Source organism: Myodes glareolus, chromosome 23 (assembly GCF_982192425.1).
Source record: "Myodes glareolus chromosome 23, mMyoGla1.1, whole genome shotgun sequence".
NCBI lineage: Eukaryota > Metazoa > Chordata > Mammalia > Rodentia > Cricetidae > Myodes > Myodes glareolus.
The window spans coordinates 48,679,345-48,694,245 of NC_142048.1; the positions used below are offsets into that span (position 1 = coordinate 48,679,345).

At 43.4% G+C, this 14,901-nt stretch overlaps 1 protein-coding gene across 1 annotated transcript; it reads left to right on the forward strand.

Moving 5' to 3' along the window:
• The first annotated feature begins 4,471 nt into the window (after nucleotides 1–4,471).
• Gins4 (GINS complex subunit 4) lies at nucleotides 4,472–14,456 on the forward strand. The gene is made up of 8 exons (XM_048456374.3): nucleotides 4,472–4,672; nucleotides 5,053–5,166; nucleotides 8,331–8,417; nucleotides 9,023–9,136; nucleotides 11,415–11,512; nucleotides 11,828–11,916; nucleotides 13,934–14,024; nucleotides 14,098–14,456. The coding sequence occupies exons 2-8, from the start codon at nucleotides 5,071–5,073 to the stop codon at nucleotides 14,192–14,194; spliced, it is 672 nt and encodes a 223-aa protein (XP_048312331.1). The 5' UTR covers nucleotides 4,472–4,672; nucleotides 5,053–5,070; the 3' UTR covers nucleotides 14,195–14,456.
• The last annotated feature ends 445 nt before the right edge of the window (nucleotides 14,457–14,901 follow it).

The following is a 14,901-nucleotide window of genomic DNA, read 5'->3' on the forward strand; positions in this document are numbered from 1 at the left end:
CTTTTTGCTATTGCTTTTTTTACTTCATTCTAGCTGGGGCATGGCTCTGCAGTAGAGCTCTTTGCATGTATGCAGCACAGGGCGTCATCCCCAGCACAGCAAAATAATAAAGTCTTCAGATGCATAAATTACCTTGTTTAAGAATTTCTGAAGTTGGGTGTGGTTAGGCACACCTGTGATCTCGGAGGAAGGGCTTGAGTTTAGGAGCAGAGTGCTCCAGAGGGAGACTTTGTGGGGGGTAGGGGTGTCACAGAGTTGGTCTTGTCTTAAGAAAAAAAGGCAAAGAGGGAACCTAAAACTGAGTATATTGGATGCTAATCCTATTGTTTTTGATCATGTGTGTGTTCCCTCACCTCATATTTTCAAACTAATTCACTGGCAGGAAGTGAGCATAATTCATATTCAAAATGTTTTGGTGATTACTAAAGTGGCATCCACCAAGTGTCAAGGAACTCAGCTAAAGGAGAACTCATACTCTGACATGTGAGAACATGTAAACAGATGCAGCCCCTGTGCAGTGTAGGGTTAGCGTGTGAAACTCATCCACGCCATATTCCTGCTCTCATGGATGTTTGACAATTGTATTTGAAAAGCAACACTAGTGGGGGGGAGGGTCACAAATAAGCCTCACATGTGTCCGACAATTTTATGTGAAAAGCACACTAGTGGGAGGGGTCACATATAAACCTCACATGTGTCCGACAATTGTATGTGAAAAGCAACACTAGTGGGAGGGTCACATATAAGCCTCACACATGTCTGAGGGCCGGCTTGTTGGGGTTTCCGTCCCGCCCGGTACCCCAACAGCCGGCAAATCCCAAAGAGAAATTACATACAGGATTCCATAAGGTTATAAACTGATTGGCCCATTAGGTCAGGCTTCTTGTTAACTCTTATAACATATATTACCCCATTATCCTTATCTATGTTAGCCACATGGGCTCAGTACCTTTCTCAGTGTGACAGCTTACATGTTGCCTCTTCGGTGGTCTGCGCAGGAATGCTGAGGAAGCTCTGCTTCCAGAATACTCCCAGTCTCTTTGCTCCACCCCTACTTCCTGTCTGGCTTTCCCGCCTATACTGCCTGCCTGGCCAATCAACGTTTTATTAAAATGATTGACAGAATACAGACAATTCTCCCGTATCAGGGCTATATCTTTGCCCCTATGTTGGTAATATGTGAATATTTTATGTTTTCAGTACTTTTGAAAATGTCTAGAAAATGCTCCCAAAAAACTATTTGTTTGTCAATAACTCGTATGTCAGGTATAGTGGCTGATCCCAGTAGAAACAGGCAGGTCTCTGTGAGTTCTAGGCCACCTTGGTCTATATAGCGAGTTCTAGGCTATCCAGGACAACATAGATTCGGGGCTACAGGGGGTGGATGCACAACAAACTGCCTTTTGTATGTCTGTGTAAATTGCCACATCCAGAATGGCCACCACCCCTGGAAATGATAAAGACAGATGAAAAGAAAGGGAAGGAGAGTGTGGGAAAGTACCTTTTTCTGGCTTACACATAAGTGAGATAAAAGAGGTGTCCAGGGTAAAGCTGGATTCCTCAATGTAAACGTTAAAGATGGAGCCCTCTAGCAGATAAAAGCCCAGGGTGATCTCAGCATTCACAGGGCTCCTTAGGTCACAACCCAAGTTTATGGCTGAGCAGTTCCTAGAATGGCAACTGTGTTACAGGATCTACTGTAATGTTCCAGATAGCCAAGGCTGCTGGTTCTTGTTTCAAAATGTCTAACAACACAAACTCATCACCAACTTAAGCATTTTCAGCTAAAATGACATTTTCATAACTAAAGATAAAAACAGTAATGTCTATCACTCTGGGCTACTCTGCAGATGGAATTTACCTTATCTTTTCCAAGATTTTTTACAATAAAAAATCAATATAATTATTTATGACCCTGAACATATAATTTTATTTACCTTACTAATGTTATTAGAATGTTATTAAATAATCTAATGTTATTATTTAATGAATGTTAAAATTTTTACATCTTAGGAGGCAGAGTTAAGTGGGTCTCCTTTGAGGCCAGCCTGATATGCATACCAAGTTCTAGGTCAGTCAGAGTTACATAATGAGACCCTGTATCAAATATAATTTTTTTTACATTAGTGATAAACTGTGGAAAGAGACTTTGTTTTATTTTGTTGCTGGGGGCTGAACCCAGGGCACATGCCAAGAGTGTGCTGTACCGCCATGCTGCATCCCCGTCAATACCAATTACTTCATGAAAAAATGCAGGCATAATGCCAAAAGTCTGTAAGCTACCAAAAACTTAAATTTCTGCAACTTTCTATTCTTGCTGTTATTTCTATTTTAAGTATTAGTGTATCAAGATGCATAATTTATAGCTGCATATAAAAATTCCAATATGATTCCATCTCCAAAACTCTAATGAGGAAGTTTAGGTAACTCACTAGTTTAGAGCACTTGCTGCTCTTCCAGAGGACAGAGGTTTGGTTGTCAGCGCCCCATACTGATGAGGACCCGATGCACTCTTCTGGCTTCAGTAGGCACACACATTCCTGTGCAAACACACACACCTAACACAAATAAAACAAAGAAGATAAATCCTTAAGGATAAACAAGGGGTTCAGCGGGTAAGAGTGCCTGCTATGCAATCATGACTGGGGTTCAATTCCCTAGCACCCTCATTAATAAGCTCAGTATGACTACCCACACCTATAACCTCAGTCATGTGGGGAGCAGATACCAAAGCATCACTGGGGTTTCCTCGATGTCAGCATAGCTCCAAGTTCAGCGAGAGACCCTCTCTCCTGGGAATGGGGCAGAGAATGGTGAAGCATCCTCTAGTCTCTATGGGTAGGCAGATGGTCCCCACTGCCCCCGTAGCTGTGAGCACGCACCATACACATACACCGAATTCACGCACACTAAAAAGGAAGACTCCTAGATAGAGAATAGGCATTCTTCCATTATCAAAAAGAACAACTCAAATAACAGAGAACATTTCTGTACAAAAGAATGCAAAGGGCAGACAGTGGGGTCTCTTGTATGTAGCTTCAACATCTATATTTATGAATCTATCAAATGATAGTGCAACTGGCTTGGCATTGAAGCCAATCCGCATTAAATGTCAAAGGAGGGAAGTTTCTCAGTGACAGGTGAGACCTTTGAAAGGTCAGCAGGCTGAAGAGGAAGGTTGCACATGAGGACCTGATTCTGGATCCCCAACACCGCACATAACCCATGAACTGGGAAAGAAAAGGGAAGCCTGAAGAACACTGGCCACCCAGAGCAGTTAATTGAAAGAATCCCAGATTCAGTAAGAAAACGATCTTAAAAAAATAATAAAAAAAAAAATAATGGTGGAGAGCAATGTACGGAAACAACCAGTGTTGTTGACCTCTGGCCTCTACTCGTCCATGTACATATGTGGCACATGCCTACACAAACATGAACATGCAATCACACACACACACACACACACACACACACAGTTACTAAAATTTTTTCCCAGAGGGTGAAGTCACATCTCCCCCTCCTTCTAAGGTTAAACCAGTCACTCTGGTGAACCAATGAGTTTATTGGGCTCATTAGTCATGGTTTTCTATGGTACTGTGGCTCACTGATGGGGCTAGTGGCTGGCCCACAAACCCCTGGAATCTTCCTGTCTCCACCTGCAGAGTGCTGGGGTTACAAATGTGTGCCGCCACGACTCATTTATGCAAATTCTGGTATTGAACTCAGGCCCTCCTGCTTACAAAGTGAACGCTTTACCAACTAAGTTATATCCCCAGACCTGTGATTTTTATGATAATCCAGGCAATATCAATCTAACGGCTTGCTTTCCCTTGTTTTCCAGTTGGTCAACATGGCATAGGAAATTTCCCAGTCCTCCAATCTACAGATAAACAAATCTAGAACTGTCAAAATTGACATTTTGCACAGAACAAAATATGTCAGAGAGAAAAGCATCTACAATTCAAAGAAATACTGGTAACCAGACAACGGAAATAATAACCCAATATTGTGTGTGTGTGCACGCGCACATACACATATACATATATGTACGTACACACACACACACACACACTTGTTTTCCTTCTCTCTATGTTGAATGGAAGCAAACCGCCTGCATAGCAATCAGGGGAATTTGATGCATTGGTCTAGTTCGGGCCTGAGAATCCGCATTTCTCACGGGCCTCCAGATGAAGGTGTAGCTGAGCCACGCAAAGGAGAAGCAATCGATTTTAATAGACGGAAGCAGGCAGCTGCCCGGGTCGGCCGCCAGGCGGCACTGCCTGCTTCCCTCGCTGCGTGGTGAGCGCCCCCACGTGGCGAGCCCGAGCTGGCGTTACCCAAGCCTGCACTCCCGGCCTTCGCCACCGCCTTCCGGAAGTACGCTCCGTTGCACTGCGAATGGTGGGCGGGGTAAAGGGAGGCGGCTGTGCACGCTCTCCCCAGCGTGCTGACGTCATTCCGGTGGACGCTGAGTTTGCGATAGAAGCGCGGGATTTGCACCTCAGGAGGCCGAGTCTGGGCAAGCGGTCCGCAGCGGCTTTTCCGCCGGAGCTCCAGCCCGGAGTCCGCCGCCGGTGGAGGGTCTGCCAGCGGTTCTCCGCCAGCGTGTGGGCCGGAAGGGGAGGGAAGACGAATTCTCGCTCCGCGTAGCCGCTTAAGTGACTGCTGTGAGGTGAGCGTAGGAGCGCCCGGGTGACATGGGTCAGCTGTAGCCGCGAACTGGCTGTGCCAGACACAGAACGCGATGCGAGCTTCACATCTGGGCCACTAAGGCAAAACAAACAAACAAACAAAAAACCCACTGCTACTGGGGACGAAAAGAAACACTTGCCGTTTAGTATGGTAGATGCTTACTTAGTTCCAAGCCCGTGCAGTGCGAAAGGATTAGAGAAAATGACCCAATTCTTGAGGGACTAAGTGCAACACTGGAAATTAGTCTGTGAGTTCTCCATCCCTGGCTAGTGGCCCTCCAGCCCCAGTAAACATTGCCCTAAAAAGGCATTTGCAAGTGAATGGGAAAAACGTGACAGGGTGTTGATTTATTCTCCTTAGGTTCCTGGTTCAGAAACCATGACCGAGGAGCTGGATCTCCATGAACAGGACTCTGATGGGGGTAGTGAGGAGGTGGTCCTAACTCCTGCAGAGCTCATTGAAAGGCTGGAGCAGGTAAGCACCCCAAATAGGACCCCTATGCCCCGTTCTTAGGCCTTAACTCACTCCAGGTGGGCAATATCAGGGCTCAGAAAATGAGGACGCCGAAGGGTTATTTCCAAAGAGCAGCGTTTGTAACGCCGCTTAGTAGAACAGTTCACAAGGGCACCACAGTGGTGTTCTCAGGACATAAAGATGTGTGTGGTGGGAGTTTGCGGTTCTCTATTGCCTGTTTCTTTTTTCACTGGAGAGTGTCTGATTTAGCAGAAAAAATACCAACGTACCTTCCAGTCATAATAGCAATGATTATTTCTGTGCTCTAGTAACTTAGCTTTATAGAAAGATTTTATGAGGTTTTATGTTATTATATTATAGTCTTATATATAATTATACATATAACTATACATACATTCATATATATATATATATAAAATCTCATTAAACTGGTTGTTTAGGAGTTTTGAAAATGCTTGGGGTTTTTTGGTTGGTTGGTTTTGAGATAGGGCTGGCCTTGAACTCTCAGAGACCACCTGCCTTTGCCACCTGTGTGCTGTCAGTAAAACATGCACTACAATCCCCCACAAGTTCTGGGGCATGCGCTGCATCTACTCTTTTTTTTATGTATAGTATGCATGATATTCTGCCTGCATGTATGACTGTACGCCAGAAGAGGGTGCCAAATCTCATTACAAATGGTTCTGAGCCACTATGTGGTTGCTGGGATTTGAACTCAGGACCTCTGGAAGATTAGCCAGTGCTTTTAACCTCTGAGCCATCTCTCCAGCCCTGCATCTACTCTTGAATGGTATTTAGAGGACAGCTGACCATGGGGTACCCCGCTCCAGTGGATGTATCTGCAACCCAGCCCCTACCCCTAAGGCTCAGGGAACATCAAAGAAGAGGGAGTAGAAAGATTGTTAAGAGCCAGAGGACCAGGAAATCTGCTGTGCAGTTGTCTTCTGTATATGACAGGGAAGCTATGCCCTTGAAAGCGCAATAATACGACTGTGGCTGCTTAAACAAGGCCAGAACCATGCATGACAACACCAGCTGACATCCCCGCAGGAGTGGGGGAAATCATATACGACCCCACCCCTAACCTAGCTGCAGGCAGTCGACAACTGCCCAGAGATGGAGAATTAGTCTTCCTTGGGCATGAAATCCCTATGGTTATCCCATACTAAATGGTCAGTCCTCAAAACATACATCCAAGTAACACTAGGTGAACTAGGCAGCTTGTAGTTGTGTGCTTATTTGCATGTATGTGTAATGATAATTAGGAGGAGGCCATGCGGGCTGGAGAGACGGCTCAGGGGTTAAGAGCACGGCCTGCTCTTCCGAAGGTCCTGAGTTCAATTCCCGGCAACCACATGGTGGCTCACAACCATCTGAAATGAGGTCTGGTGCCCTCTTCTGGCCTTCGGGCACACGCAGAATATTGTATACATAATAAATAAATAAATATTTTTTTTAAAAAGAGGCCATGAATTTTTGAGGGGATTGGATATGGGAGGGGTGAGAGGGAGAAAAGGAAAGGGGAAGATGTATTTTAAATAAGAGGTTTAAAAGATTTACTGCAAGCCGGGTGATGGCAGCACTCACCTTTAATCATAGCACTCGGGAGGCAGAGACTGGTGGATTTCTATGAGTCCGAGGCAAGCCCAGTCTAAAAGACTTCAAAGCTACCAAAAACCAAAAAAAAAAAAAAAAAATTCCTGCAGTGCATTGTTTCTCATTTCCGTGATTGCATTTGTTTGCCAGAACTACATAATCATGCTCAGATTGAGTGGCTTACCCAAGAGATTTATTTTTGTATTTAAGAGGCTGGTGTCCCCATAGTTGTTGCATGGTTTCTTTCTTCTGGGACTTCTCTCCTTGTCCTACAGGTGGCTCTCTTCCTGTGTCTTCACTTGATCTGACCTCTTGGCTGTAGCGGTGATAGAATTTGGTTTTCTGAAAAGGAGACAGGTCACATTGAATTAGGTGCCCATCCTAATGAGCTCACATTAGCAGCTTCACCTCCATAAAGCCCTGTTCCCAAACAGCCACACTTGGAGCCACTGGGTTAGGATCACGACATAGGAATTTTTGTTTGTTTTTGTGATTCTGAAGACAGAACCAATGAGCTCGCACATGCTAGGCAACTACTCTGCTGTTGAGTCAGAACCCAGCCAGCACACAGATTTTGAAGAACAAAATTCAGCTCGTAACAATGATGAACATATTTAATATTCTGACTGGAGGCTGGGAGTATGTATAGCTCAGTGGTAGAGAACTGCCCTATCATGCACTAAGCCCTGGGTTCATCCCCAGATTTACAACGAATTTATTTATATAGATGTATCACTATTAGAAAAGCTTGAAGTAAAATTTACAGTTATATCAGAACACAATATTTATTGTGTCATGATGATAATTGGGTAAGCAGAGATAATTGGGTAAGCAAATCAAAAAGGTTGGGTGTGATTGTCATATAAATCTGAACTAAGCTAATTGAAACTCCTGTAATTGAAAGATAAATATTCTGGGCAAGCAAGGTAGCTCGGTGGGTAAAGACTCCTCCAAGCCTAACAACGTGAGTTTGTCCAGCGGGACCTACATGATGTCTTCTGACCGCCACACATGTGCTGTGACTGTCTGTCTGTCTGTCTGTCTCTCTCTCTCTCTCTCTTACACACACACACACACTCTTAATAGATTAAGTAGTAACAACAAAAAAGTTATTAGAAAGATTAAGTGTGAGCCAAGTGTGGTGGCATGTCCCTTTAATGCTGGTACTCAGAAGGCAGCAGCAGGCCAATGGGATTGAGGCCAGTCTGGTCTGCAACTGGTCTCCTGCCTCAAAAAAGGAGAAAGGAAGAAAATTGATGATGCTCCCTGTTGGTAAGGAAGTAGAAATGTGTTCCCAGTTGATACTCTCAGGTGACAGGTAAGGCTAGAGCACCAAGTGGCATTACTTAGAAGTTACCGTGGTGACGAATGAAGTAACCGTGATTTAAACGTTTTCTTCAGTTGAATAAAGCTTCCTCCCTAAAAGAAGAGATGGAAAGGCCACCGTAAAGCATGCGCTATCCCATCTGCTAGTCTTGTGTGTGAGATGCGTGTAACATTCATGGGCCCGTGAGCTGTCTCTAGTGTGTTCTGCTCCATTGTGTCACAATCTTTCCCGTTGGTTTTAGGCATGGATGAATGAGAAGTTCGCACCTGAGCTACTGGAAAGCAAGTCTGAAATTGTCGAGTGTGTCATGGAACAGCTAGAGCACATGGTGAGAGTTACTTGTCTCAGCTGCAGAGGAGGCGAAAGCTAAAAGCATTTGGTCAGGATAGTGGAAGGTGCTCTGATAGCAAGTCTTGTTTGATTTAGCCCAGTACTTTAAAAGACATTCCAACTGTATTAGTCAAGGTTCTCTAGAAGAAGAGAACTGAAAGATGAATATATATATATATATATATATATGGAATTTATTGCTATAGTAGGAATCCACTTTTGTGTTCCCACTTGCCCAGACTCCCAAAATAACCACACAGAAGCTATATTATTTGCAATCCTGTTTGGCCAATAGCGTAAGGGTATTTCTGGCTAATTCTTATATCCTTAACTAACCCATCTCCATTAATCTGTGTATCGCCACTTGGCAATAAAACATATTTACAACATATATCACCTCCCCTTTTCTGTCTAAATAAAAAGGAAGGTTTTAATTTTGACATAGCAAGATTACATACAACGAAACAGGTATCAAGCAAGAATTACAGTTACCTAATGGAGTTCTTTGTTATCTTAGAACGGCATAATCTTTGGTCCTTGACTTTGCTAATGTTTATGTTGTTTAGTGTTTGAACATTGTGATTTAAATTTCTCTTATAATAGGAAGACAATCTCAGAAGAGCTCAAAGGGGGGATCTGAAGGTCAGCATTCATCGAATGGAGATGGAGAGGATCCGCTATGTCCTTAGCAGCTACTTGCGGTGTCGACTCATGAAGGTTTGATGGGCGTTAATCCAGTGAAATTTGAAATATTGAATAGCATGGGGAGAAGTTCAGAGCCTCCAGATTCTAAGAGCCCAGCATCACTAAAGCCAGAGAATACGGAGGCTACACTCTGGGAAGTGTAGCTGAAGCTATAGGTTGAACAAGCCCAGGAAAATTTAACATATTTTAGCTTCTGCCTCTCTCCATTCTCTGCACTTCTCCCCTTCCCCCCTTCTCTCTCTCTCTCTAATTCTCTCTGCTCTTTCCTTTTCTTTCTTTACCCCTTCTTCCCTTCCTAAAACAGATAAAAAAAAGAAAGAAAGAAAAAAGGAAATTTAACATATTTTAAATCTAATTTATCTGATGACAGTGGTGCCCTGTGGAGCTCGAATGAGTCAGAGCTAAAGATAGAGTTCCTCGGGAGAGAGCCGCCTGGCTAGTGAGAGCCTCTCCAGTTATTTAGATCTATCAAACGGGCTATGATAATTTTCCATTCTACTATAGCCCTGTGGCGGCCTGACTTACAGAAATAAAATTGAAACTGTTTGTTTGTTTTTGAGACAGGGTCTCAGTGTGGAACTCTGGCTATCTGATTGTCCTCGTCCACAGAAGTGATGAAACTACAGTGGACTAGGACAGTCACATCCATTATTGAGGATGTAAGGTGGATGGGCACCATTTAAGATAACATTAGCATAGCTGACAACTAGATTCATCTCAGTAAGGTCTTTGTGCACTGAACCATCCTGAAGTGTTTGAAGTATAATTACCCAACCGGGCGCCATGATGTCCTTATATGACTTGGGTTTTGACCCCTGAATTTAGGACTTTGATACTTAAGTCTCTTAAGTGTTATCTTTTCGATTTAAATATTTTTGTGTGTATAAGTGTTTTACCTGCATGTATGTGCACCATGTGAATACGTGGTGCCTTCAGAGACCAGAAGAGGACATCAAATCCCCTGGATGCGCTTTATTCATCCATGTCTAATCCTCTCAGTTCACTGATAGGATTGGTTTCTCTAAAAAGGTATCACAGAGCTATCAGACCTTACCTTTACTAAGATAAGTCTCTGTGTAACCAGGACTACCTCTAACTTGAGTCCTTGGGTGCTAAGATTGTAGGTTTTAACACCATGCCTGAAGGTTAGGTAACTTTACAAAATAATATACAAGGAAAAAAGTTTAAAAATTGGTTTGTAGGTTTAAAGGGCAGTGGTTGCTCCCGGTCTTGGCCCTCTGTCCCTGCTGGCCACTGTCAGTTTCTTAGACCCCTCTCTCTAACAGGCATGACAGTGCTTACTCCACACTGCAGGCCAGTCCCTCCCAGGCTTGCTTGTTCATTTTGGTCATCTTGTTATTGATGTTGAGCTTTTGTAGGTCTTATTACTGTTTTCCAAGCTATATATCTTATTTCTGGTGATATTCTTATAATTAAATGTCATTTTTACATCTGTATATTCTGTATATATTTTTTCAGCTTTTGTATGGGTTTCAACTCATACCTGAACAATAAATATTAAATGATACCCCTTCTCTTCTTTAGTATCAGATACAGTATTTTTAGAATTTCTTTTCAATAACTTTCGCCCTTTGAACTGTTTTCCTTTTTGAGGTCTTGGAATCTTTCTCTAAATTCTTGGAAGCTTATTGTTTGTTTGATTTATTTTTTAAACCCCATTCCCCTAGTTCTTGAGGAACTAGACCTTATTCGTGCTAGATAGGTGCTCTACCACCAAGCCACATACTAAGTTCCTTGTCAGTTTGGTTATTGCTGCTGCTACTACCCATATGGGTATTTCGCCTGCATACTATTCGGTGTTCTTGTCTGGTGCCCATGGAGGCTGGAGGGTGGCATTGGATTCTTTGGAACTGAAGTTACAGATGGTTGTGAGCAGTTCTGTGGGTACTGGAAATTGAACCCAGGTCCTTTGCAAGAGCAATAAATACTCTCAACCACTGAAAAATTTCTGTAGCCCTTTCCTGTCCACTTTAAAATTAGTGACAACCTCATTCAGCAAGCTCCAGGACAGTGAGAGACAATGTCTCAAAATCCACATCAGTGACTCCTGAGAAATGAACCCAAGGTTGCCTCCTTGCCTGTACCTGTGTGCGTATACATGTGTGTACTCCCACCACACACATATGAGCATGCACAGGCACACACAAAATAAAACTGGCCTTGGTATAGCTTAGCGGTAGAGCATTAGCCTAGTATATGCAAGGCACTGAGATCAAGGAAGCAAGTATATGAGCCCTAAATGATGAATTCATTTTTATTATCTTTATAGATAGAGAAGTTTTTCCCGCACATCCTAGAAAAGGAGAAAATGCGCGCTGTGGGGGAGCCTTCCGTCCTGTCTCCAGAGGAGTTTGTCTTTGTCAAAGAGTAAGTGAACACGAAGTGTGGAATGGCTTCTGCACTTGGCGTCCCGTGTGGGCTTTGTCCACAGTGGTCAGCCTGGTAGCCCTGGTGGTTCCTGTTGCTGCACACCAGAGCCGTTTGAATTTCTTTTTTTTTTTTTCAGATGAGACAGATTTTATATATATTTTTTTATTGATTTTATTGAGCTTTACATTTTTCTTTGCTCCCTTCCCTGCCTCTCCCCTCCACTTCAACCCTCTCCCAAGGTCCCCATGCTTCCAATTTACTCAGGAGATCTTGTCTTTTTCTACTTCCCCAGTTTGAATTTCTTTGTTCCAGATATATGGATCACACAGAGACCCATCTTAAAAATGTTGCCTTAAAGCACATGCCTCCCAACCTGCAGAAAGTGGACCTCTTGAGGGCAGGTAAGCAAAGTTGCCTTTTCCAGATCAGCATCAGGACCATAATATACATCCCAGTCATCTTCAGACACCTGAGAGTCAGCGCTCTTTAGTCAGTATAGGAAAATATGTAACTAAGGTAAGAGGAGAAAAGAGGGAGGGTTCTGGTTAAAAACCAAAGTAATCAAAACTAGATGTCAAGGCCACTGTTTTAGCAGTACTCCCCTTGTGTCCTGTAAGTGGCTGCTACCCCAGATACAGACTTTCTCATTTCTTTAGCCACATACCTTCTGAGCATCTTGGAGGGTCCTGAATCTTTCTTAGTTCTAGGGGAGCAGGCCTCACAGATTTCATAGGTTTTAGAATATGGTGGCTACAAAGGAAGCTAGAAACAGTTTTCTGCCTCTAGAAAGGACTTTTCAGCTCTGTTCTAAAGATTGGCCAGCTAAGCTTTTGTGGGTCCCTGGGCTTCACAGCCTGCTACAGTGTAGTCTAATAAGACAAGCTTGCGCTCAGTGTCCCCAGGCCACACATACAGTGGTGCCCTCATCTCTTGCCCTGGCATGTGTGCTGCACCAGGAGACCTGTGGTAAGGGAAGTGCTAGTACATTTGAACAGCTCCCAGTTTTGACATCTGGACATCTAAAATCAAGGCACCAGACCTGATTTCTAGTTAGAACTTGTCCCCTTCATGGTCCTTCTCTGTGTCCTCCATAGCAAAGGGAAGAAGCAAGCATTCGGGCCTCTTTTTAAAGTCACTATAGCCTTCTGTGTTTTAGTCTCCTCTTATCAGAGCAGAGGTCATATTGACTTAGGACCTACCCTTAATGGTGTCATTTATACTTAAATACCTTCTTAAAAGCCTTCTTCCATAGTTCCATTCCAAATACCAGAAATTATAACTTGCATATATGAATTCCAAAGGGATATAGTCGAGCCTGTGAGACCCGGAGCAAACCAGAGCAGTGGTGGTGGAAGGGGAGCAGCAGTTCCTTAGCCTTCGTCGTTGAGAGACTGCTCTGTCTAAAACTCAGCACTCACCTGTAACCCAAGCTGACCTGTATATAAGCTCCTAGATCTTCATGTATATTTTATGTCAGCCTCATTTCTCATCTTTAAACCCTGGGCTTTTATTTAAAGAAAAAAAGCACATCTGCTCCTTTGTCCACACTGTTGAAAGTATATGCCACAAATGTGAGGTTCCACTTGCAGCTTAGTTACCGCCTCATCTGGGGAGATGTGTCAGTACTTATTTGTATCTTCCATAGTGTGCAGTGGTTTCCACTCAGCTGTGCCTTCACTTTTCAAGATGAGTTATCTATAGTTATCCATGTTCCAAAAATACAAACTGGATAGTTCTAGAAATGACTTGTAAGTTTTAAATCCTGAGCTGTTGGGACTAGAGCGATGACTCAGTGCTTAAAAGCACTCGCTACCCCTACAGAAGACCTGGGTCCGATTCCTGGTACCCACATGGCAATTTAGAACTATCTACAACTCTAGTTCCAAGGGATCCAACACCCTCTTCTGGTGTCTGTGGCATTACATGCAGGCAATCACTCATACACATAAAATAAATACTTTGTTTTTAATCCTCTGCTGTTCTGAACAGTATTATGAAGTCTCACCAGATCACTGATACTTTACCTTAGTACTTGTGTTAAAGCGGTAGCCAAACTATCTCATAATGTGTAAGTAATTTATCTCCTTTATCATGTAGGCATTATGTCCTCTCATCACAAGCATAAGGTGGGTACAGGTCAATAACAGAAGCCACACTGACTTTATTACAGTATAATTGCTCTATCATAAGTATGTACATAAAGAGAGGTATATATAAGGTTTGGTACTATCCAATGGGGTTCTTGGAATGGACCCCTTTCAAAATAGGAAACTGCTGCATAGGAGAGTCCCCTCCACATTGTCGGTCACCCCTCACCTCTCCCTCCTCATCACCAGTCTCAATAGCATTAACCCTAGTGACCTTCGTCATACTGAACATGTCAGCTGTTTTATGATTACATTTGTCTCTTCCTGGCAGTTCCCAAACCAGACCTAGACTCATATGTGTTTCTGAGAGTGAAGGAGCGACAAGAAAACATCCTAGTAGAACCCGAAGCAGATGAGCAGAGGTGAGTGGCATGTGTGACTTCCCCATGGAGGAGTAGCTAAATTCTGTACATAAAACTTCTCCTCTTCTTTCAGAGACTATGTTATTGACTTGGAGGAGGGCTCACAGCACTTGATCCGGTACAAAACCATTGCACCTCTTGTTGCTTCTGGAGCCGTTCAGTTAATATAAAACAGAACTAACAAGCCTGAGGATGTGGAATCATGGACAATGTTAGAAACCCGTTTCCTTTTGTGTCTAAGAATAATGAAGCCATGCTCCATACAGTAGGCTTTTCTCAGCAACATGCGGACTACTTGGCCGTGAAAAAGATCAGTGCGGGTTCCCTTCATCACCACACCCTTCTCTAACTCCCTGCTGTTCTAGCCAGCACCAGCAGATGGGGCCCTTGCTCTGTCTGGCTTCTCAGCAAATAAATGGACTGTCAGGTGTGTGCCTTTTCTTTTTCTACTATTTACTGAGCTCAGGAAACGTCATGAAGAGGCTTCTCCACCCAGCCATGATGCGGAGATGAATTGAGCATAACTTGATGGTAACAAGAGAAATTCTTTAGCTTTCCTGGTAGATGATAAGCAGCTACTTTTATACATCATATAATATGTGACCGAATGCTTTAGAACCTTAAATATTGAACTTAACACAAATCTCTATCATGCATAAGTGATGAAAGTCACAGCTAAATAAGCCACTGTTAAATGTCAGACTTGTGGTCGAAGGAGTCTTTGGGCGGTTCTTAGCTTAGTGTCTAAGGAAGTAGATTCTCCCTGTGTCTTAGGCAGTTTTGCCTATCAAGTCTTCAGGCCATCTGGCTATCCTGCTCCAGCCTCTGAACAGAGTGTCATCATTATGAGGTCCTAAGTTGGGACCTCAGCAGTATC